The sequence below is a fragment of the Astatotilapia calliptera genome, chromosome 12 (genome assembly GCF_900246225.1).
Source record: "Astatotilapia calliptera chromosome 12, fAstCal1.2, whole genome shotgun sequence".
Lineage (NCBI taxonomy): Eukaryota > Metazoa > Chordata > Actinopteri > Cichliformes > Cichlidae > Astatotilapia > Astatotilapia calliptera.
Window position 1 is genome coordinate 1,655,084 of NC_039313.1, and position 23,972 is coordinate 1,679,055.

The window sequence follows — 23,972 nt, forward strand, 5'->3', positions numbered from 1 at the left end:
TTGGCTAATGCTATCTTGGTGCCACAGGCTAAAGAGGGACTTGGAAACCAATCAGACCTTCTGTTAGAAATCTAGCCTACTTTGAAAGGCACTGGGCCCGACCTATAGACGTCAAGACTCGAGGAGTCTGCGATGGTCTGACCATTGTGGCAAAGTCTATGTTAATAAAACACTGAATTGATGGCAAAACAGTAAAATAAAACTAGAAACACAATAGGGCTGCCACGATTTGTCGACTAGTCACGATTACGTCGACTATCAAAATCGTCGACGACTGATTTAATAGTCGACGCGTCGTTTGAAGCTTTGTAAGATCACAAAAGACGCAGGAATAAGTGGCAGGATTTAAGAGTGTAATAACGGACTGAAACAGAAGATGGCAGCACTGCATGTACAAGGATGCCAGCTGCCGTTAAACCCCGAAGAAGAAGAAGAAGAAGCAGCTGTGTCCCAGAATTCATAGCGCGGCCCAGCTCAGTTTCCAACAATGGCAGCAGCTAGTTAGTTTTAATGTTACTCTTATTATTCTTTCTGGGTCACAAAATAAACGTTTAACATATTTTCAGGCGAGAATGTAGCTGTGTAAACCTCAAATATCTGCTCAGTTTATCAGGACACCGCATATTTTCAAAAGCGCTCCGACGTTTTCGGAGACATCTGTTACCCACTGGCTCCTTAGCGAGCCGGGGGCAAGGCTCACTAGCGCGGTGAGAACACCGGACTCCCCGCAAATCGTTTTCAAACCCACCGCCTTCTGTCACTACTCAGGTTAAACATGATATATGAGTCACTTAGATAACTTAAAATGTTATTGTTTGGCTTTTTTTTTTTTTAGTATTTTATTTGTTCCTGAGTAAATCAGTTTGTCTGAGATTAAAGTTATAGTTTTTACACAGCTGAATAAACGTCAAGCAGACAGCTGATCATCAGAAGTGTGAGATGCTCAGAATATACTCCAGTGTCCTGTTATATTTTAGATAGCAAGGAGTTCATTAAACTTCACCGAAACAATCTGCAAATTTCATTAAAATTTAATAAACTATCATCTTGTCTTTATTTTTAGTTAGCACAGACCTTAAACACTTAAAGCTGTAAGCTAATGATAGTTATATAAGAGCAGATGCTGCTGGTGCAATAAGCTGTAGTTTTACGTCCAATGGATGATGATCTGATTAGTCGACTAATCGCAAAAATAATCGGTGACTAGTCGACTATCAAAATGATCGTTTGTGGCAGCCCTAAAACAATAACGGCAACACTCTCCAATAACAGTGTAGATGTCCTGGTACACTGAGATGCTAGAAAGGCTGTCAGTGTTGTCTTTGTTTGAAAATACAGTTACAAGAAGAATTGATGACATGTCAGATAGCATAGAGGCCTTTTCGTGCGGACATGGATGCAGGTGTGCTTTGGTATATTTTGGACAAAATCTCAAATGACTGCATCATCCCTGCAGTAGAGCTCCAGAGGCTTGGAGAGTTTATGTCAGGACACACTCCAGAGCATATGCAGAGCTTTGCAGACCGTCATCTACATGTTGTAGCTGTTAACTGACACCAGCGGGCCGTGTCAAAAATATGTGGACTGTCCTGCATGCTAATCTTGTTTGTTTGTCTTCTTTGTAGTGATGTAAAAACAGAGTATGAAACCATTAAAGTCGTGCCATGCTTCTCAGGGTGTTTGTCACCTTTGGTGCTTTATCCTGTTTCTCTCCCTCATGGTGAGCCCACGTTTCAGCCAGTTAGCATTTGTTCAGTACCTGTTGTAGTCAGATACTACACACAGACTTCCAGTGTGATGGCACCGGCTTTGCTGCTGCTTCAAAGTACATGTCCTCTTCCACTTGCCTGTGGTGTATCATGTAATGTTTCTAGATATAACTACTATGTAGTTATATCTGTTTTAAGCCTCGAGTTTCAAATCCTGCATAGTGCTTACATTCTATTAAGTTAGACAACTGACCATGTTTTAAACTTAATGAAGACTAAGCAGTCCATATCTGTCCCACTGTGAGATTTGTGTTGAAGGTCATGGAAACTCGCTGCTCTTTGTTAAAACTTCTATCAGGATTGTTGGTGTTACTTTTAACTTTGGATACTGATGCTAACAATCTGGTTTGTTCTCGCCTCTATCATTTAAGAAATATTACCAAGTTATGCTTGGCAATATTGGTGTCACACTCTGACCTTGTCATTCATGCTTTTACTTTATTTTGTCCAGATAATTATTAGTTAGCTGTCTCAGCAAAACCTCCTGGGAACCTCTTTTACTGGATGTTCAGAGCGTTACTGTGAGACTTCTGACAAAGTTGTCCAATTCCACTGCTGGTTTACTTATACTGGTTCCCTGTTAACTTTAAGATTCTGGTTTTGACTTCTAGAGCTCTGCATGGACACACCAGTGTGCATAAGAAAACCCTCACATCCATACGTCTCCGGCAGGTCACTGAGGTCATGTGATCAGAACCAGTTGACCGTCCATCACACTAGGCTGGGACCTAAAGGAGACGGAGCTTTTGCAACAGGGTCCAGGCCTCTGCACACTCTCCCTCTGAGCCTGGCATCTGTAGACTCGCTGATCACATTAAAGGAACAGCTAAAACTCATCTTTTTAAACTTGTATTTGTGTAACTTTTTGTTTTTATGTTCTAACATTATTTTGTTGTGAAGCACCTGATGAATGGACCAATGGATTGACCAGTTCCACTTCTATAAACGTCTGTATGTCTGATTTTTTATTTTTTTTATTTTTTATTTATTTTCAGGCATCTGATGGCAGCAGCTCCAGGGATGACCTTCCTGCCCAGCTCCTCAGAAGAAATGATCAGATCCGGAGGCTGGAGGCCAAGCTGTCAGGTATGATGTACAACAGTAGTGTAAGCAGCTGAAGTGAAGCAGATTTTAGGAGCAATCTGAGTTCAATTTAAATGCAAGTGCACCCTGTCTTAACTGATAATAATTATAATAATCTGAGAACATCTAAAGGATTTTAGTTTTATCTCACACAAGTTAAAGATGCATATGTTAAATATAGAATTATAATGAGTAGAGGTAATTTGAGGATTAGCTGCATGAGACTGAGGCCTTTCAGCCAGGAGAAACCATGGAAACCAACAAGAAAATCATATATACAAACATGCATTTAGACTTTTTATGGTCTTGGTAATAGAGTGTGAATGCTTCATGTTTATGAGCCCCACAGCACGACTGTTACTGCACAGTGTCAAAGCTGGGCAGCATGAATACTGGAGTTATTGTGAGCGTGTAAAGTATATGGCTAAGGCAAAAGTCTGTGCTTAATCCCATTTCAATCAAATGGCAAACAGGTTTGAGTAGCAGGTGGGCGGGGCTGAAACAGATTTTTCAAAGCTGTTTGGCTCTCAGGGATTACGTGCACATGCATTGACCTTAATATGTGACACATATGACAGAAGATGAGGAAGAGCCTAATAGGCCAGTTTAAAGCAGGGCAGCTGATTTCTCTGCTCTCCATGCTGCAGTGCACAGACTGATGGCCATGAAGTGATTGTGTTAATGTCTCAGTGTGAATATTATTTTTAGTATTTAACTGTGTGTGGCTTGTTTTTCTGTTGTAAATAAATATTGAACTACTTTTTTTTTCTGTGAAGGTTCTCAGTCATCCAGGTCACGTTGTCAAAGGAGCTTGCAGAGAAAAGCGTCTGGACTTCTTTAAGTTGCTTGAAGACGTTTCACCTCTCATCCGAGAAGCTTCTTCAGTTCTAAGGTCAAATGGTGGAGAGTCCCAGATATAAACCTAGTGGGAGTGACCCCCCACAGAGGGACAAAGGGACCCCCTGATGATCCTCTAATCACATGAGCCAAGGTGGGAAACTGGGCGTGGGTCCCAATCAGCCAGAGTTTCGGGTGTGTTCATTGTGAAACCTGGCCCCACCTTATCATGCGATTTCCTGAGGTCAGATGGCCCAGGATGTGAGTGGGTGTTAAGGCGTCTGGGGAGGATCTCAAAACTGGATTATAGATGGCAGAGAGTTGGTGTCGTAAACCCCGCCTCTGTTCAAAGATGGTCGCTCACAGTGGACATAGATGCTTCTTTCACTCCTCTTTCAAACCATCTGTCCTCTCTGTCCAAAATGTGAACATTGGCATCCTCGAACGAGTGACCTTTGACCTTTAGATGCAGATGGATGCTGAGTCTTGTCCTGTGGAGGTGGCTCTTCTGTGTTGTGCCATGCGCTTGTGAAGTGGCTGTTTGGTCTCTCCAATGTAGAGGTCTGAGCATTCCTCGCTGCACTGTACAGCATACACCACATTGTTAAGTCTGTGTTTTGGAGTTTTGTCTTTCGGGTGAACCAGTTTTTGTCTGAGCATGTTGCTGGGTCTGAAATACACTGGGATGTCATGCTTGGAGAAAACTCTCCTGAGTTTCTCTGATACACCGGCTACATAGGGGATGACAATGTTGTTGCGTCTGTCCTTCTTATCCTCCCTCGCTGGTGTCTGGTCTTCTTTTCTGTGCCTCTTTGCTGACTTTAAGAACGCCCATTTAGGATAGCCGCAGGTTTTGAGTGCTTCCTTTACATGTGTGTGTTCCTTCTTTTTTCCTTCAGGCTTAGAGGGAACATGTTCTGCCCGGTGGTGTAGGGTCCTAATTACTCCAAGTTTGTGTTCCAGAGGGTGATGGGAGTCAAAGAGGAGGTACTGGTCCGTGTGTGTGGGCTTCCGGTAAACTTCGATGTTGAGGTTGCCGTTCTCTTCAATGTGCACAGCGCAGTCCAGGAAAGGCAAACAGTTGTCTTTTGTGTCTTCCCTGGTGAACTTGATGTTCTTATCCCCAGCGTTAATGTGCGCAGTGAAGGATTCCACTTCTTGTGTCTTGATTTTGACCCAGATGTCGTCTACATACAGTGGGGCAAAAAAGTATTTAGTCAGCCACCGATTGTGCAAGTTCCCCCACCTAAAATGATGACAGAGGTCAGTAATTTGCACCAGAGGTACACTTCAACTGTGAGAGACAGAATGTGGAAAAAAAAATCCATGAATCCACATGGTAGGATTTGTAAAGAATTTATTGGTAAATCAGGGTGGAAAATAAGTATTTGGTCAATAACAAAAATACAACTCAATACTTTGTAACATAACCTTTGTTGGCAATAACAGAGGTCAAACGTTTACTATAGGTCTTTACCAGGTTTGCACACACAGTAGCTGGTATTTTGGCCCATTCCTCCATGCAGATCTTCTCGAGAGCAGTGATGTTTTGGGGCTGTCGCCGAGCAACACGGACTTTCAACTCCCGCCACAGATTTCCTATGGGGTTGAGGTCTGGAGACTGGCTAGGCCACTCCAGGACTTTCAAATGCTTCTTACGGAGCCACTCCTTTGTTGCCCGGGCGGTGTGTTTTGGATCATTGTCATGTTGGAAGACCCAGCCTCGTTTCATCTTCAAAGTTCTCACTGATGGAAGGAGGTTTTGGCTCAAAATCTCACGATACATGGCCCCATCCATTCTGTCCTTAACACGGATCAGTCGTCCTGTCCCCTTGGCAGAAAAACAGCCCCATAGCATGTTTCCACCCCCATGCTTCACAGTAGGTATGGTGTTCTTGGGATGCAACTCAGTATTCTTCTTCCTCCAAACACGACGAGTTGAGTTTATACCAAAAAGTTCTACTTTGGTTTCATCTGACCACATGACATTCTCCCAATCCTCTGCTGTATCATCCATGTGCTCTCTGGCAAACTTCAGACGGGCCTGGACATGCACTGGCTTCAGCAGCGGAACACGTCTGGCACTGCGGGATTTGATTCCCTGCCGTTGTAGTGTGTTACTGATGGTGACCTTTGTTACTTTGGTCCCAGCTCTCTGCAGGTCATTCACCAGGTCCCCCCGTGTGGTTCTGGGATCTTTGCTCACCGTTCTCATGATCATTTTGACCCCACGGGATGAGATCTTGCGTGGAGCCCCAGATCGAGGGAGATTATCAGTGGTCTTGTATGTCTTCCATTTTCTGATGATTGCTCCCACAGTTGATTTTTTCACACCAAGCTGCTTGCCTATTGTAGATTCACTCTTCCCAGTCTGGTGCAGGTCTACAATACTTTTCCTGGTGTCCTTCGAAAGCTCTTTGGTCTTGGCCATGGCGGAGTTTGGAGTCTGACTGTTTGAGGCTGTGGACAGGTGTCTTTTATACAGATGAGTTCAAACAGGTGCCATTCATACAGGTAACGAGTGGGGGACAGAAAAGCTTCTTACAGAAGACGTTACAGGTCTGTGAGAGCCAGAGATTTTCCTTGTTTGAGGTGACCAAATATTTATTTTCCACCCTGATTTACGAATAAATTCTTTACAAATCCTACCATGTGGATTCATGGATTTTTTTTCCACATTCTGTCTCTCACAGTTGAAGTGTACCTCTGGTGCAAATTACTGACCTCTGTCATCATTTTAGGTGGGGGAACTTGCACAATTGGTGGCTGACTAAATACTTTTTTGCCCCACTGTATCTGTACCAGTGGCTGGGTACTCTTCCTTTGAAAGAGCCAAGAGCCTTCCTTTCCACTTCCTCCATGTAAAGGTTGGCTACAATAGTTGACACGGGGGAGCCCATGGCACAGCCATGTTTTTGTCTGTAGAAGCCTTCGTTGTATTTGAAGTATGTAGTGGTGAGGCAGAGGTCTAACAGTGTGCAGGTCTGATCGGGTGTGAAGTTGGTCCTGTCCTCCAAGGAGCTGTCTTCTTGTAGTCATTTTCTGACAGTCTCCACGGCCTCCGTGGTGGGTTTGCAAGTGAAGAGAGAGACTACATCAAAGGACACCATGGTTTCATCTGGATCCAGGGGAAGTTTCTGGACCTTGTCGGTGGAGTTCTTGATGTGGTGTGGGGTGTTCCCCACGAGAGGAGCAAGGATGGTAGCAAGGTGTTTAGCAATGTTATAAGTGGCTGAGTTTATGCTACTGACTATGGGTCTGAGTGGGACAGCTTCCTTGTGGATCTTAGGAAGTCCATAGATGCAGGGTATGGCATCCCCTGGGTAAAGGCGGTGATATGTAAGGCAGTCAATAATTTTGTCCTTTTCAAAGTCTTGAAGGCAAGCTATAACTTTCTTTTTGTAGCTGCTTGTGGGGTTTCGCTTCAAATCTTCGTAGGTATTGTTGTCACTGAGGAGAGTAGTGATCTTTGTGTGTCCCTTATCAGCTGGTAAAACAGTGATGTTGTGGTCTTTGCTCAGGGAAGCGACGGCCTTCTTGTATTGTGAGGTTGGACGGAGGGACTTTGGCACTGGAGAGGGTGGCATCATGATTTGCTCTGCTTCTGTGATAATTTATTAATCCGTATGGCGGTTTCTGTGGCTGTGATGAGGTCCACTATGGGCAACTGTTGTGGAGAAATGGCAAAATTGAGTCCTTTGGCTAATACTCTCTTTTCAGGTTCAGTGAGATTCCTGTCTGAAAAGTTCTTTACCCATTTCTCCTGACTGTCTTCAGGTGTGTTTTCTTCTCTGAGTTGTGTAGGTTCAGACTGAGGAGTGTGTGTTTTTGAAAGCAAGGTGTGGAATTTCCTGCGTTGTCTTTCTTTTCCTTTAGAGTGTTGGGCCCGCTGAGCCTTGTCCACAAACTTGTAAACCTCTTCTAAGATTGGAGAGGGTAGAAGGGTTTCCAGTTCCTGCAGGGTCTGGCTGATCTTGATCTGGAGGGCATCTATGGTGAAATGGACCTGTCTTATCCTTTCACTTAGAAGCTGATTTTGTGCTCTCTGTAGAATCAAGTCTGCTCTGTATCCCCTGACAGTGGATCCAAGGCGCAGGCTCTTAGGAACAACTCTGCTTTGTCTGCATCTTAGGTTGAAACGGAGATGGTTCCTATAATCCGCTAGTTTCCTTGATTCCCTTTCATACTCCCGCACCAGTTGAAGGGTGTCCCTCCCAAAATGTACGGCCTTAACGCCCACTCACATCCTGGGCCATCTGACCTCAGGAAATCGCATGATAAGGTGGGGCCAGGTTTCACAATGAGCTCACCTGAAGCTCTGGCTGATTGGGACCCACACCCAGTTTCACACCTTGGCTCATGTGATTAGAGGATCATCAGGGGTCCTTTTGTCCCTCTGTGGGGGGAAACTCCCACTAGGTTTAAATCTGGGACTCTCCACCATTTGACCTTAGAACTGAAGAAGCTTCTCGGATGAGAGGTGAAACGTCTTCAAGCAACCTAAAGAAGTCCAGACGCTTTTCTTTGCAAGCTCCTTTGACTACTTCTTTTTTTCTTCTCAGAATAATGGCACATTTTTCCTTTAGTAGCTTTAATGACTTTCAATCCCTAGAAAAAGGTTAAAGGTGGCAGATTCTCACACAGCCTTTAAACCATTATGGTTTTCTCAGATAAGCAAATCATCAGTATTTTTACCTTCCATTATTTCTCAACCATGTTCTCCCTTTTGTTTTCCCCCACTCCTTCTGTTCACCTTCTCTCCTGCTTCTCTCTTAACTGTCATCTGCCTCTTTCTCCTTGTTTGTGTGTGTATTGTTGGTACCCCACCCCATCACCCTACTTCCCAACACTAGACTACGCTGAGCAGCTGCGAATTATGCAGAAGACCAAGGAGAAGCTTGAAATTGCATTAGAAAGGCATCAGGATTGTACGTACCTCTACTCTCCTCCCAATTAGCTTCCTTTCTGTTTCCTGTCTGTCAGCTGTACTAAACATTACCTGACACATTATCGCTCACAGAGATGGTTCAGGGTTCCAGATGCTAATATCTTCAGAGGGTTGCTGTGGAAGTGCTTTTTCTTTTCTTTTAATCCAAAGTAGGATTGGGCTTTTTTTCAAACCACTGGTATGCAGTGTTCAGAGCACTGATTCCAGAGCCATGCTTTGTCTGTCACTTTGCTCTCAGTTTGTTCGCTTTTGCTAAGTGGTTTCTCAAACCATTCTCATTCTGGTCTATTAAACCTGGTACAGCCACCTATATATTTATATACTCATTTGTTGGGCTGTGTCTCTCACATTGTTTTAAGTTACTGTATTCACTGTGATGAACTAAATATCAAAACCCTACCACAATGCACGGTTTGAACAACAAGACCAACTTGCTTGTGACTCATTAAGTGTAGCAATAGAATTTTTCCACTTTGTTTAGAGAGGAAGATTTGGGAACCTGGTCTGTGTGTAGCTGCTGCGTGTGGCAGATGCTGATGCAAACAAAGTTTTTATACCTGCTGTAATACAAGCAAAGCTAAATATATTGGAGTATGCAAATGTTATATGTTCACACTAAAAGCCTCGAGCATTAAACACACTGGCTGAACCTCCTTTTTTAAGTTTAGTAACAGGTGATTTGCAAAATCTTTAAATGTTAAACTTGACTTTTTGGCCATCTGTTTTAGCAAACTGACTCAGTTAATCTGAAACACTTCAGTTTGTCCCGTCTCTACCTTTGAATACACTCCAACCTCAGCATCTTGGATTGCAGCTGCTGATTTTATTCCTTGTTCTGCTCTGCAGCCTTCATGAGGGTCGTGCAGATTCAGGTAAAGCGACCCTCGTGCTCACAGCAGAGCTCAAGACTAGAACAGAATCCACTGACCCCAGCTGCTATCAAGGGTGGTAGATTTGGAGAATCCTCTGACATGATATTGAGGACAACCACAACAGCAACATGGCCACCAACCAGTTGGTAGGAAAACACGAGATGCAAAGCAATGGAGCTGGCTTGCAGCAACTAACCATTCAAATTAAAAGCAAAGTGAATGGATAAAATAAAATACATTTAATATATACTACTATAATATTGACTAATTTGCCTAAACGTTAGGTAAACATCTTTTTTGAAAACAAGGATATCTGTCCCTCACAAAAATAATGGACTAGTTCAGGGAGATAAGTGATGTAAACCTTCTGACAGTAGCACCAGGGGTCGTGTGGCAAATGAGGAACTGGTTAGATGAGAGCTTATTGGAACATCCAGTCAACAACATCCTTAATGAGTGAATCTTGGAAGAGTTACCGTATTTCCCGGACTACAAAGCGCACCTAAATATTAGCCGCACAAGCTAAAATCAGGGGAAAATCCTGTTTTGTACATACATTAGCCGCACCTGACCAAAAGCCGCAGGTGTTTCAATGTTGACTCATCATATGTAAGAGAATATGCACAAAGCGAATTGTCAGGAAAGAGATGGCTGTTTGGAGACACACCCCTTTTATTAATATTTTGAAAAACAAGTTATGGGTACATATTTGCACATGTAGTACATAACAGTAACCTGCAGCACACCAGAACAATAGATTCGGACTACCTTTTAGGCTCAGGTGCAGTGACACGGCTTTAACAAGAAGAAAAGTCAGTCATTCACCATCTTTCTCTTCTTCCTGCGCACTAAAACCACCAAAGTCCTCTCCTCCAGTGTCGGATACAAACAGGCTCAGGATGACTTCGTCATCCACTCTCCGCTTCTCTCCTTCGTTGTCACTTTCAAAACCAAAGAAATCCTCGTTGTCAGAGTCGAACACCCTCTGAAGGGCCGTGGCGGTGTCCTCCTCTCCATCATGCAACAGTCCAGCCCTTCGAAATCCGTTGGTGATCGTGGATGTTTTCACACTTTTCCACGCTGTCAGAATCCACCGGTGGAGTTGGGCATAACTTGCTTTTCGCAAGTTTATCGCCGCTCGTCATCCACGCCTCCCGCTGAATGCGTAGCGCTACTTTGAAGTTTGTTTTTCGCGCTACTTCGTACGGCACTACGTTGCCTGGCGGACGGACATGTGACTAACATACCACTCTTGAACCCCGATCCTTCCGCCAGGCAACGTAGTGCCGTACAACAGCGGAACAAACAAAACAAATCCTCTTACGATATCACAAAAATCATGGACAATCCATAGAAAAGCCGCACCTGACTAAAAGCCGCAGGGTTCAAAGCTTGTGCAAAAAGTAGCGGCTTATAGCCCGACAATTACGGTAAACATTTCATCTTTAGCACTGAAACTATCAGCTATTCTCTCAAAGTTCTCCCTGAAACCTCTCGATTTAAAGCCCCACTGCAGCCTCTCTGCCGTCCCTCCCTGCTTGCTGCATAGTTTTCCTTCATAGTAAGATGGACTTGCTGCTCTAAGATTATTTGTCTTGTGTTGTAGTAATGTGAGTTGAACTCTGCAGTTTCTGGGGGTTCTAAGCTTTTAGTCTAGACGACGTCATTTCTTCAGGGTGGCTTTGTTGTGTTAGGATCTTTACTACCTTTCTGTTTCTTCCACGTGTCGCACGTTGCTCGTCTCTGCCTGTTTTTGCTTCTGGGATGAAAACACTTGTTAAACTGACTCCAACTTTTCACAGCTACTAACGGCGCCGCTCTCTGTGCTGTTTAACATTTCTGTTCTGCTTGGTACATACAAACCTTTCTGTGTCCTGTCTGTCTCTTTCTCCCTCTCTCACTGCTCAGCATCCATAAAGAAACTTCAGGAACAGAATGACTCTCATCAGGTCAGCAGAGCCAAAATGGCAGAGGGGATGGCTTTAGCGCTGGAGAAAAAAGATCAGGTAAAGATGCGTTCTGTCTCACTTATTATAGAGGTCTGATTTGTTCTGAACACTTTCTATCCTCCTCCTGCAGGAGTGGATGGAGAAAATGGCCAATTCAGACAAAGTAAGTTACATTTCTTTTAAAACATGTAGAACAAATATAATTCTTTAATTTGAAGATTGCAAAATCACCCCACAAAAATATAAAAGATGGACGTGGTCTGTAGGTTTAAAGGTTGGACCCAGTGCAGGATTACCTTAGCCTGCATTCTTTCTCGTGGCTTGACGGCGGTAACGTCTTCGCTCTAGTAGAGGGAAAAAGTCCAGTTGTAAAGCTCTATGGCAAACTGGACCTTGGCTTCTTGTCCGTTTGACCTCAGTAAACACTTCTCTGGTGGGTTTATGGGAGCAGTTTTTTCAGGTCAAGAATGATAAAGCCCAGCAGTTTGTTTGGGGGGGAGGAGCTGATATTTCTGTGCTGTTCACTGATTGGAATGAACGTTAAACTGGTCACAAAATAAGAAGAGTGAAAAATACATTACACCAGCAGTTGGGCAAATTATCATTCTTTAACACTCAGTTTCAGTCATTACATTCCTACTAGAATACCATTACTTTGTAATATGCTGAGTTATTGCTAACAATGTGCAGTGTTTGGTGTATATCCCATCACAAAGAAGATAAAGGAGAAATTTTCCTTGTGGGGGGAAAAGAAGCTGCATAGTAATACTAGAGACTCTTACAACTGGTTCTTTCATGGTACTTGTCTTGTGTTTCACTGTGGGGGACGCCGGCTGCGTGACCTCAACAAAATCTCAAATACCGTCATACCGGCTCCTTTACACTTGCTCAGTGACACTCGTGTCAGGAGTGGCCAGAGCAGTGTTATATAATAGTGTCATAGCCTCAGATGTTATTCAAACACCTCTTGGTGACTAGTATACTATTGGGCTAAAGACTCTGCCACTGCTTCTTTGTTCCCAGTATTTCAGTTGTAAATTGGCTCACCAGAGGTAGCAGTGCTGTCCTGTAGCTGATGCTAAGGTGCCACTGGCATTTCTATCAGGAAGAAATACATCTTTAAAAAAAAAAGTACAATTACTTTTTACTCCAAGTTAACTGAAAAACACTAATATTCTTCTCAGTGCTTTAACCTGGTGGTTTAACTGTTTGTAACACTCAGCCTAAACGCTAATCATGGCTATAGCTTCTGTGTGCTAGAGCGTGGTCTTACAGGACTCTGTATGAGCATAACGTATTTGAATCATAGGCCATCCCATTTCAGTGCTTCATGGCCGTGATCCCATCATTTCTTCAGGTAGAAGAGAGTAAGGCATTCTACACCTTCCAGGTGTATTCGGCCACTATTACAGCCTGCCATGTTGGTTTTATGTTGCATACCTTGTGTCCAGTCCATGCATTGTAGGTTTACCTGGACAGGACTCGGGGGTTTTAGACGAGGACCAGTTACCTGTGTCCTGGACTAAACCACACGAGGCCTGTGTCTAAACATCGTCTTTCCCTTGGATAGCAGGAGCAGCTGCTTTTACTAGCAGGTGTCTGGCAGCCTCATGGTTTCTCTTAAAGGGAGTTTCTGAGAGGTTTCTGCATAACTGTCTTACCCCACACATTTGCTAGGTTTTACCAGTTGGGTGTGTCTACAGCATCTACAGAGCAGGTGAAAGTCCCTCTAATGTTTGAATTACTGCAGCAGGAAATCTGCATTGTGACTTATGATGTAACCAGAAGTCACTCGTAACCCTACACCATATCCTCACATGTAACCTAAGAAATGAAACCACGACTGGATGGCTTGGAAGGTTACTACGCAGTGCAGGCTTCCTGCAGGAGCTTGTTGTGACTCTGTCTGCCAGTTATCGAGGTGGGCCCTGTCCTGACAGGAGTGTAGCCAGCCAGGGGGGGGTAGTGTATTGGTATTTGAGCTCTTGGTGAGGCCATCAGTGAACCGGGGTCATATCCATAATCTTAAGATTCTGTACACCTGCATGAATCCAATAAATGGTGCATGTGAGAAACGATATTTACCTCAAAGGTGTGTTTGTTTAGGAGAAGGCTGCCCTGTCAGCTCGGCTAGAGGAGATGATGGAACAAAGCTTAGCACTCTTTCAAAAAAGGGACGACCTGGATGAACTGGAGGGCTTTCAGCAGCAGGAGCTCGCTAAAGTTAAACACATGGTGCGTACATGTGGTGTGCCAGCTTCTTCCTGACATTTTGCGATTAAGGAAAAATGGCAGTCAGTTATGTAGTCGTACACTGATTGTACCTTAGTGCAGGACTGGCGAGTCTGTACATTGGTTTGAAAACACTTTACGATGTGGTATGATGGTTGGATTCTGTTTATCAGTTGCTGAGGAAGGAAGAACTGCTGAGCCAGCAAGAGCGGGAACTTCAGCATAAGGAGGCTGATATTCAGTCGGCAAAGCGAGGGCTGGCCGAGGCTCGGGGGAAGCTCCAGACTCTGGAACGGCAGCACGAGGAGAGCTGCAGACTCAACTCTGAGCTGGAGATAGAGCGGTATGGAAAATGCAACATTCGGTTTTTGTGGAGGGAGTCAGCATTTTCAACATTTAGTTGCTTGTTCTAGAAGTGAGCTTGGATTTGTTGTGGGACTGTGATTTATTTTGTGACATGACGCTGTAATTCAAAGAGCATTTATTGGCTCCATGTAGAGAAGAGCTGCTGCTGCTCAGAGAGGAGGCTGACAAGAAGGTCGGCGAGCTAGAGGGACGATGCCAGGAGCTGCAGTCAGTCATCCAGCAGGTCTCTGAAGACTTCCAGAAGGTCAGCACTGAGCACACTACCACTACCATCCTCTCCAAAACTGCTTATTCACTTGTTGTTGGTTGCCTTTGTTTTTCAGTCACAGAGTATGGTTTCCACGTTGGAGAAGTCCCTCCATGAATTACAGACAGAACATGATGCTCTGAAGCTGCAGCAGCAAAAGGTCAGAACGTGAGGGCAGTAAAGCTGTAACGCCCTGCAGCTAAACATCGACAGCCTGTGTCTAACTGGGCTTAAATAATGTGTTATCATTTTTCGAACCCTCTGCATTTTGGCTCATAGCTCATACTCGTTTTTTACGTCATCATTTTACAGTGGAAAAGCAAAAACAGGACTAATTTTTATTTGCTAAAAATAATATAAACCTGGACTATCCATCTAAATAAACAGCAGCACAGCTGTTAGTGCGTCACTCCGCCAATCGGACATTTACAGTGAAGAAACCAGAAAAACCTTTTCTTCACTAAGAGTTTCAGCACAGTTTGTCAAAAGGTGCCAACGTCCATCTATGAGAGCGACCGGACTTCTTCAAGTTCCCTGAAGACGTTTCACCGCTCGTCTGAGAAGCTTCTGTAGTATCTATGAGATGCACAGTCTTCTGGTGCGATGAAAGAGTTTCAACCAGTATGTGTGGCATAAAGTAAACGCTCAGCACAACCTAGTAGTGGCAACATGATGCTGCGGGGTTGTGTACATGTGACACAAACTGGGACACCAGTTGGAGCGGAGGGAAACATGGATGCAACAACATCCTGCAGGAAAAGCTCTGCTCAGTGTTTAAGGCAATGACCTGAAGCACAATCAACTGCGTGACTCAGGGAAAATTCTGGAGCGGCTCAGTTGGAGTCCAAGAAGACTTCAGGCTATTCGTTCCTGCAAAAAATGCTTCGACAAACTTTTTTATTTTGAACTAAATTCACAAAACACCCAAAAACCTGTTATTGTTCCACGTTTACGTTGTTGTTGACGTGTAAACAAATTGAATCTTCTTTTATAATGGGTCACATTAGTTTGTTCCACTTGTTTCAGTCTTTTAAACCAAATGTTCTTTACCTGTCGTTGGCTTGTTGCTCCATCATCAGGCGGCTGTGACGGTGGAGGACAAGGAGCGCTTGTTGGTGGAGCTTCAGAAGAAGGTAACATCGTTGGAGAGACGACTGCAGGGGAACCTGAGCCAGGATGAGCACCTACAGGAGCTGCTGCAGGAGGTTAAGAACAAGTCTTGGGTCTACTTTATGACAGTAGCGCATGGCTGGCAGTTGACATGCTCACTGAGGTGTTGTTGTGTTTCATGGGCCCACAGATGTCTTTATAGTCAGGCTTCCTAATGAGAAAAAGAAATTAGAAGCACAAATATAAGTTTATTCATTTTTTTGTTGTCTTTCCAGAAGTCTAGTCTGGAGCAAAGTCTGGACGGGACGAGAGCAGAGCTGCTGGCTGTCCGAACAGACCACGCTGATGCCGTCAGCTCTCTGGAGGCTCAGGTAAAACAGCACATTCATACGCGATGGAGAACATTGTATGAGGCCAAATACACATACCCTGTGTAAATCAATGTAATGTAATAGTCTGATGTAGTCAGCAGTGTGTCACTTTAGAGGGGACATAAGATCGAAGTGGGCCTAACAGTGTAAGCTGTGTTTTTTAAAATGTTCAACTTCTTACTTTAGTTATGAAGTTGTTGTTTTCATTTCTGTTGCTTTCTGTGGCATTTTCCTCTTTTTAAAACAGCTGCATGTTTATTTACTCCTGTTTTCTGGTTTTCATTCCTCGCGTTACTTTGAACAAAAGAAGATATAAAAAAAAAAACTTAAGCGTTGTGTTTCTTGTGGCCTTAGGTGTCGAGGATGAGTGTCACCATTACTGAGCTGCAGACTCTTCTGCGACACAAAGACGACTCGTCCAGGGCCTACAGAGAGAGGACAGACACACAAGTAAGCGATGAGACAACAAACACCCGGCTCCGAGGAATAATACGTGATAAAAGGATTCTAACCTGAGATTGCAAAGTGAAATCGAAAAGACTTTACATGGTGACATTTGGTATGCTGAAGCCTCGATGAGTATTCATTCATATCATATTGATTGAATTGTGGTTTTCAGATTGCTCAGCTGGAGCAGCAGGTTGTAGAGAGCAGTGAGAGGCTGAGCAGTGCACAGCAGCAGATCGCAGAGAAGCAGCAGAACATGGAGAAACTGGTGAGTGCCACTCCAAGCACAGTTTGAGCCTTTAGAAAGGAGCCTGATATTATTTACTGAAGGCTACAGAGTGCTCTTTCAAAGTCTGATCATGTTTGTGCTCAGTTTTTTGTTTCTTGGAGGGAAAACATGGACTTTCAGCATGATTGCAGTGAAGGTAAAGAGTGCATGTCCAAACATACTTTTGTCCGTGTGCTCAGGAGGGAGAGCGGAGTGCAGAGAAGGCCTTTCTGGACCAGCAGCTGTCTTTGTTAGAGCAGCAGAGTCGGGAGAAGATGAGCCGACTGGAGGACTGTGTCGCCTCTTTACAGAAGGACAAACAGACACTACAGACCCGGCTGGTATGTTTCCTCCTGGCATTTGTTTTTATTCTGTTTGATAAACCAGTGTCTGATCTGTACCTGCAGACCCCAGACTGAACATGATGTTTTTCATATGGAATTTCCAAAAGAGGGATTAATCTGTAATGAGGTTTCCAGCCGGCAGTCCAATAACTGACGACGTGGGATATACTCACTCAGGCGCAGACTTTGGATGGGCGGAGCAACGATAATCATTTGATTTGAGCGTTTAGAATTTATACGTTTTGTCTGGAGGGAATATTTTATTTTATTCTTTGTTTTAGTGTTGCTATAGCTACTTTCTGGATGAATCATTTATTGAGATGAAAGACTTGATTTTGAACTTACTTTTTGACGTTTTTAGAGTGGAGAAAAGAAGCCCGTTTCTCTTTGTTTCCCTTCCCACCATTGTGTGACATTTTGAAATGCATCGCTGCGTTTGGGCGCACTCTGAGGAGGGTGCAGTTGAAACAGCTGTTTTTCTGTTGACTGCCTCTCTTAGATTCAACCAACATTATTAGCAAACTTATTCATGGCCAAATAAATAAATCACTCTCGTAAAACGATATATTCGTCCAACCGCCAACCTTAATCAGTGCTTGTTCTGATGTGCACATGTGGCAGGCTGATCTGGACAAGCAGATGAATGAGGTGGACTCTGTTCTGAAGCAGCGGACAGAAGAACTGGAGCAGTGCAGGGTAAGAACCACAACACACTGCTGGGTTGTTTTATTCAAGAATATGAACATGTATTTGATTTAAACAGGGATAATTGGGGTGGTGGGGGAAATGAAAACTACTGGGACAAAGAGAAGCTGAACAACCACAGAAACGGTCCAGTCCAGAAAATGGAGCACAAGAGAAACAATCAGAAAATTCCAACACAGTAAAAAGTTGTTTTACAACAAACAGCTTATTTCTGTTGGTTCGAAACCTCCATATTCTTCATGATGGAGCCGTTCACATTATTTGTCATCTCCGCTGAATAAATGTGAGCAGTAAGAGGCCGCCGTGCAGGCTCACAGGCTGCTGGCTGGTTTGGACACCTGAGCCTGTCGATCTACCAAAACTCTGAGCCTAGTCTGAATGTTCATCTGCTCACCCTGTTGCTGTTGTCGCTGTTACTCCGTGTATTACTCACTAATATTACCAGTGTTCACATTCTTCGGCACATTTGCCTCGTTAGTGCGTCTTGAGTCATAAGTTGTAATCATTTGTTTAATGGCGCAGGTTTTTCACTCCGTCAGACGAAAAATACAACTTTAAAGTTTATTTTATTGAATGATTTTTGAAGTGAGCAGAGGTTATTTGTAGCCCACATTTTTGGTCTGTCTGTGTTTCCCAGGTGGAGCTAAACAGCCGACAGACGCTGAGCACAGAAATCGCCAAAGCTCTGGAAGAAACCAGACGACAGAAGGAGGGCCTGCAAACACAGGTCAGTGGATAAACTCAAACACAAACCTCTGCTGAAATAATGTAGTAACTCTGTGTGCACATCACCTCACTGTCTGTGTGCGTGTTGTGCTTGATGTCAGGTTGCAGAGCTGAGTGCGGCTCTACAGAGCTCACAGCAGGAAGTGACCGCTGTCACTGAGAAGCTAGCACTCAGAGAGGAGGACATCAGATCCCTGCAGAATGGTACACGCGTGTGCACTAAAGATCTTTACAGAGATGGCGCTTAATAAAGAGCTTTAGAACAATAAGAGTTTAAAGCTCTTTATGTCTCCAAAATATTGTGTTTGCGTTGCAGAGGTGCAGGGGCGACAGGCATCCCTGGTGGAGGTGCAGGAGGAGGCTGAGCGGCTGAGAGCCCAGCTGGAGCAGGTGGAGCTGGACAAAGACTCCCAGGTCACCAGCCTGAAGGAGGAGCTGCTCACACAGACTCAGCAGCTGGACAGCTGCCAGGCTCGGGTCAGCACCTGCACACGCTCAGACATCTTTGAACATACTTGTGCTGTATTTTATAATGTGATCGGTGTGCAGGTGACTTCCAGGCATTCACACTCATGAACTATTTTATCTTGATGGGGTTTCTTGTTAAACTGAGACGGACTGAGTACTTTAATCAGACTGAATTAACAGTGCATGCTTGGTGTGAACTGTCTAGATCTCCTACCTGGAAGTGGAGGTGGAAACCCTGACCGAGCAGCTCCACAGTCATAGTGTAGTCTGTGAGGAGGATCAGAACGGCAGCGTGACCGTGGATGACCTGGATCACATCCAGAAAGTCAACAGAGAGCTGGAGCAAGAGCTCAGCGACAAGAACAGGGTCAGAGGCTTTTTGGCAATTCACATTTGGTCCTCTAGCTATGAATGAAAAAAACTACATGCATGAAGGCAGGTAAACTCACCCCACACATAAAACTCTCTGATGATGTTTGCAGACCATAAAGCAGCTGCAGCAGAGACTGGCAGAACTGAAGAGGACTTTGCAGAAAGAACTGGTAAGACAATGAATGTTCAGTGCTGATCTTTCCTATTGTCATAAGATTGCCATTAATGTAAAGTCAGTTGTAGCCATAAAAAGTATGAAATATGTCTGGTGCTGAATGCCCAGAAGACAGTGGAGATTATTGTGGACTTCAGGAAGCACACAGCTCCACTCCCCCCCATCATCCTGACTGACACCCCCATCACCTCTGTGGACTCATTCCGCTTCCTGGGTACCACCATCACCCAGGGTCTGAAGTGGGAGCCCACCATCACCTCCGTCATCAAGAAAGCCCAGCAGAGGATGTACTTCCTGAGGCAGCTGAAGAAATTCAACCTGCCAACACGGACGATGATGCAGTTCTACACTGCAATCATCGAGTCCATCCTCACCTCCTCCATCACCGTGTGGTACGCTGGAGCCACTATCAGGGACAAACAGAGACTGCAGCGTGTTGTGCGCTCTGCTGAGAAGGTGATTGGCTGCAGACTCCCATCTCTGCAGGACCTGTACACCTCCAGGACACTGCGGCGTGCAGCTCGGATCTCAGCTGACCCTTCTCACCCTGGACACAGTCTGTTTGACCTGCTCCCCTCAGGCAGGAGGCTCCGGTCCATTCGCACCAGAACCTCTCGCCATAAGAACAGTTTCTTCCCCTCTGCTGTTGGACACATGAACAATAACCATATGACTGTTCCCACCACTAACACATGACCCTACGCTGTGTTCACTGCATCATTCCATGTTTGGCACTGATCACCACCTGCACTCATGTATATATCATGTATATATCTATCTACTTAGCACTTTTAATTCTTATTCTCATTTTTATTTTCATGTCTATTTAAGCTTAATTTATAACAGTATTTATAACAGTATGTTTGCACTGAAGCACCGCAGCAATTTCCTAATGTTGTAAACCTGCTCAACATTTGGCAATAAAACCCTTTCTGATTCTGATTCTGATTCTGAAGTGAAGTGTGGCATTAAAGCTTACTGTCCCACAGCAGCAGATCAGAATGAATTATAACATTTTATACATTTTCCAAATCACTGGAGTAAAACGCGTACGGTCATGTGACATTGCTTCATTCAGATAGAGCACACAGGCTGTGCACACAGGTCGTAGCCCAGCAGAGGATCGTGAAACATTCTGTAAACAAACGACGTCCAGATGATTTTTAATACAGAACTCTGAACATAACCTGCTCCAGCCTGTTTTAGGTTTCAGAGTAAAGAATGACTTCTCCAGAGCGCGTTAGCTTCACAGAACAAGTTATTACGGCAAATTAGAAAGGCGTGAACCCTGAAGGTGCTTGGATAAGCCAGAATCCTGTGTCATACAGGCCTCAGGTTCCAAAGAAACACAAACCTGTACTGTTGCTGTAACCTAAAACAATCAAGTTCTTTCTTAATCGTCAGATTTGTTATTGATTGGATTCTGCCTGCTTATCGGGTGTAAATGCAGAATGATTTGATTCTTTGAGTGCTTTTCTCTCTTCGTGCTCTGTAGAAATTAAAACCTGAGTCAGAAGCTGAAGGGAGGGAGAAGCTACCTGAAAGCAGAGCAGAAAAACCGGAGAGGGTTTGTCCTGACCCTGCACCTGCATCCACCCCGAGTCCCCCGACCTCCAACACCACAGTGACCAACACCTCGGACCTCAATGACTCAAGAGAAATTAATTTTGAGTATCTCAAGCACGTCGTCCTCAAGTTCATGTCATCCAGAGAGGCAGAGGTAACGTGTGACTCTGCAAGAGTCTGGTTTGTGTTGACTGCATGTCAGAGCCCAGCTGTGCTCCACACTCAGACTGAAGGTGCGCTGCTTGTTTTGCTCTGACAGGCATACCAGCTGATAAGAGCTGTATCTGTGCTGCTGAACTTCACTCGAGAAGAAGAGGACATGCTGAAGCAAACTCTGGAGTACAAGGTGGGCGGATTCTTTGCAAAAAGACATCTGTACAAATCTCTGTGGGAAAACCTTTCCGGACTCAGTCACTGGACTGAGGGACTGGAGACATGGCCGCTACCTCCATGTCCTCTATACAGTCTGTGGTAGTCACTGTGCTTTGCCTTTATAGAGCAGACCAACCTCCCGACACAGCCAAATGTCATCACGTGTATTATCATGTCTTCACCTTTGCTGCCTTATACTCGGTCTGTGCTAATGATTACTGTCCCGTTTGTGTTGTAGATGTCCTGGTTTGGATCGAAGCCTTCTCCAAAGGGAATCGTCCGCCCTTCTATCTCAGGATCAGCTCATTGGAGCTGATTTTACAGCAGAAAGAGCTGAAGTGATGGAGAGACTGAGAAAAAGACAGAGCACCTCCTTCCTGTCTAGCTCCCATCACTGAGCAGGACTCCAGCCTCCCAGTTTTTCCCTGGCTCTGTGGGAGGTACTGATGTGAGGACAGAGGAGGGGCTGCGCATCATCATTTAGGGACGAAGGCTTACTCATAATCAGTGGTGATTTTTAAAATGACGTTTTTGATTTTTCTTCAATCATATGACACTAATCTGATGGTTTTTTGTCAGCAAAAAGTGAGTTACTATGTGAGACATCACACAGGAGTAACGCTCTGTTGTTTTTGGGGTTAACTTGTTGTTTATCACTTCATTTTAAATCAGAGGGCTTATTTAATGAAAACGGGTCACTTTACTGACCCGTACAGTTGGCTTTAGTATCAATGAGTCTATTTAATGGTATATAAATGGTTCACACTGGTGTCAGAGGACCAGCTGTTCTCACATTGAAGAATGCTGCATTGGAAACTGAAAGTCTTCTGTGGGTCACACAAACCTTTGATTACATCTTTAATCAACACAGTGTCTTTCGCCCCCGAGCAGAGCAAACCTGGGACCAGGTGTTTGGGTTCAATGGATTCATTTTGCTTCTCCTGCTGTTGATCCTCCATTAATAGTTTTTCTTCCATTTCTCTGCCACTGATGAGGTTTTCGGTCAACTGAGTCACCCAGAGACCGAGAGGAATAAAACACAACCAGTTCAAAAATTGGTCAATATAGAAATCTCTCTAATTAATCAATACGTTTATTTTATTTATTTTTAATTTGATTTTAATAATTTGTTGTACATTTTAATGACAAACTTTAAAGGTGAATTAAATGACCTGTGGTCCACCTGCAGTACCTGCTTTGCTGTCTAGGCTGCAACTAACCACACTCTGGGACGCAACAATCAAAGAAATCAAGGCTGTGATTAATGTCCAATATGATCATCATAATCCAACATTTTCCTAATAGATGGCAATGCTGACCTTGCTCCAGCTTCCATGCATGTTGAACTGTAGTTGCTCTCTGTACTGTGGTGGATTAAAGATGTAAGATCACCCGTGTAATACCAATATGTGCCACAGTGTGGTGCAGTCACATTCTGATTCGCAGAGGCAGCCCGGGAAAGAAGACTGATGTGAAAGCGGTTTGATACTCTGAGTCTGATCTCCACGCGCTGTTTTTCTTTTTCTCTCTCCTTTAACACCAGTGTGAAAAATATAGGCTGTATATAAATTCAACTGAAATAATACAACTGTGGTCAAAGTTTTCATACATTCATCGTGTACATGAATGTGAAGTAATTTATGGTTTGTATTTCTTTGAACTAGTTTTTTTCCCAGGGTTGAATCATTGTAAACATTGAAACATCGTACATGTTGACAAGGATACAGTCAGGCTCACACACACACACACTCCCTCCCTCCCTCTTGGTGATTGTTATTGACTAAAATTGTTAGTTTCTCTCTGTCAGCATAAAGTTTTTGTTTGACAGCACTCACTGCATCATCCATTACTAAGAACAGTGGGAAGTCCAAGGACCTCAGTGAAGGTCGCAGAAGGAGAACTGAATTTACACAAGTTGTGAATGTCCATTGGACCCATTCCTAAACAACTACACTTTTCAAGATCATCAGTTCAACTATTGTACATAAGTACAAGTTATTCCAGTGTCTCACCACCTCACCAGTGTCTGGAAGAAGAGTCGAGCTGTCATTCTGAAATGAGACACTGGTTAGGATGTTCAGGAGCAACCCAGAAACCACCAAGGGTCAGGTCTGCTATGAACTGCTAACAGCTGCTACTAACAGCATCCACAATGAAGTGAGTTTTACATCAACATGGACTGAGAGAGTGCTGACCGAGAAACAAGGCCCCGCTCCGAAATAGACGTCTGCAAACTTGACATGAAGCCAACTGCCCTTTGGAGACAATTCAAAATAAAAAATAATACCCAGTTCTTCTTGGTTTTTTTTTTAAGTTGTTAAAGACACATACTGTATAACCAGTCCACCCTGGAAAAAGAACGGCTGAAAGAAATCACTGAAGTCCAAAATGCGAGTTTGTAAACTGACCACAGCTGTATATGATAAAAAAGGTGAATGCTCTGTAAATGATGAAGGAAAGGCTCTGCCTTCACCTGCCTTTGCTGATGTAAATCAAAGTACATTCCACTTGGCTGTTTATAAAGAGAAATCTGTACATACTGTATGCATTGAAAACTTTATAAATCAGTGAATGTCAACAGTGATCCGTTTATAATATTTATCGTTATCATAGACCTGAGCCCACACATGTTTCTGCCCCAGCTCGTCACACTGTCCATAACGGTGTCTTGTCCTGAGTGTCAGTCATGTGATTTGAAGTTTTATCTGTTTGTATATAGAGAAAGCAAGAGCACATCTTTGACTG

At 44.0% G+C, this 23,972-nt stretch overlaps 1 protein-coding gene across 3 annotated transcripts in view; it reads left to right on the top strand.

Annotated features, from left to right (window-relative positions):
• LOC113033569 (golgin subfamily A member 1-like) overlaps nucleotides 1-23,805 on the top strand; it is a 26,691-nt gene extending 2,886 nt beyond the window's left edge. The window contains exons 3-24 of one of the 3 annotated variants that reach the window (XM_026187518.1): nucleotides 2,765-2,855; nucleotides 8,543-8,617; nucleotides 11,418-11,515; nucleotides 11,589-11,621; nucleotides 13,565-13,693; nucleotides 13,864-14,033; nucleotides 14,189-14,300; nucleotides 14,380-14,463; nucleotides 15,383-15,508; nucleotides 15,689-15,784; nucleotides 16,139-16,234; nucleotides 16,404-16,499; nucleotides 16,700-16,840; nucleotides 17,465-17,539; nucleotides 18,186-18,275; nucleotides 18,376-18,478; nucleotides 18,591-18,751; nucleotides 18,948-19,109; nucleotides 19,225-19,284; nucleotides 20,785-21,009; nucleotides 21,115-21,201; nucleotides 21,466-23,805. In XM_026187518.1, the coding sequence (XP_026043303.1) occupies nucleotides 2,765-2,855; nucleotides 8,543-8,617; nucleotides 11,418-11,515; nucleotides 11,589-11,621; nucleotides 13,565-13,693; nucleotides 13,864-14,033; nucleotides 14,189-14,300; nucleotides 14,380-14,463; nucleotides 15,383-15,508; nucleotides 15,689-15,784; nucleotides 16,139-16,234; nucleotides 16,404-16,499; nucleotides 16,700-16,840; nucleotides 17,465-17,539; nucleotides 18,186-18,275; nucleotides 18,376-18,478; nucleotides 18,591-18,751; nucleotides 18,948-19,109; nucleotides 19,225-19,284; nucleotides 20,785-21,009; nucleotides 21,115-21,201; nucleotides 21,466-21,543 (2,388 nt within the window). In that variant the 3' untranslated portion in view covers nucleotides 21,544-23,805. The remainder of the gene's footprint in view (nucleotides 1-2,764; nucleotides 2,856-8,542; nucleotides 8,618-11,417; nucleotides 11,516-11,588; nucleotides 11,622-13,564; nucleotides 13,694-13,863; nucleotides 14,034-14,188; nucleotides 14,301-14,379; nucleotides 14,464-15,382; nucleotides 15,509-15,688; nucleotides 15,785-16,138; nucleotides 16,235-16,403; nucleotides 16,500-16,699; nucleotides 16,841-17,464; nucleotides 17,540-18,185; nucleotides 18,276-18,375; nucleotides 18,479-18,590; nucleotides 18,752-18,947; nucleotides 19,110-19,224; nucleotides 19,285-20,784; nucleotides 21,010-21,114; nucleotides 21,202-21,465) is intronic. The other 2 variants (XM_026187520.1, XM_026187521.1) reach the window with 2 other exon arrangements.
• Nucleotides 23,806-23,972: the final 167 nt, after the last annotated feature.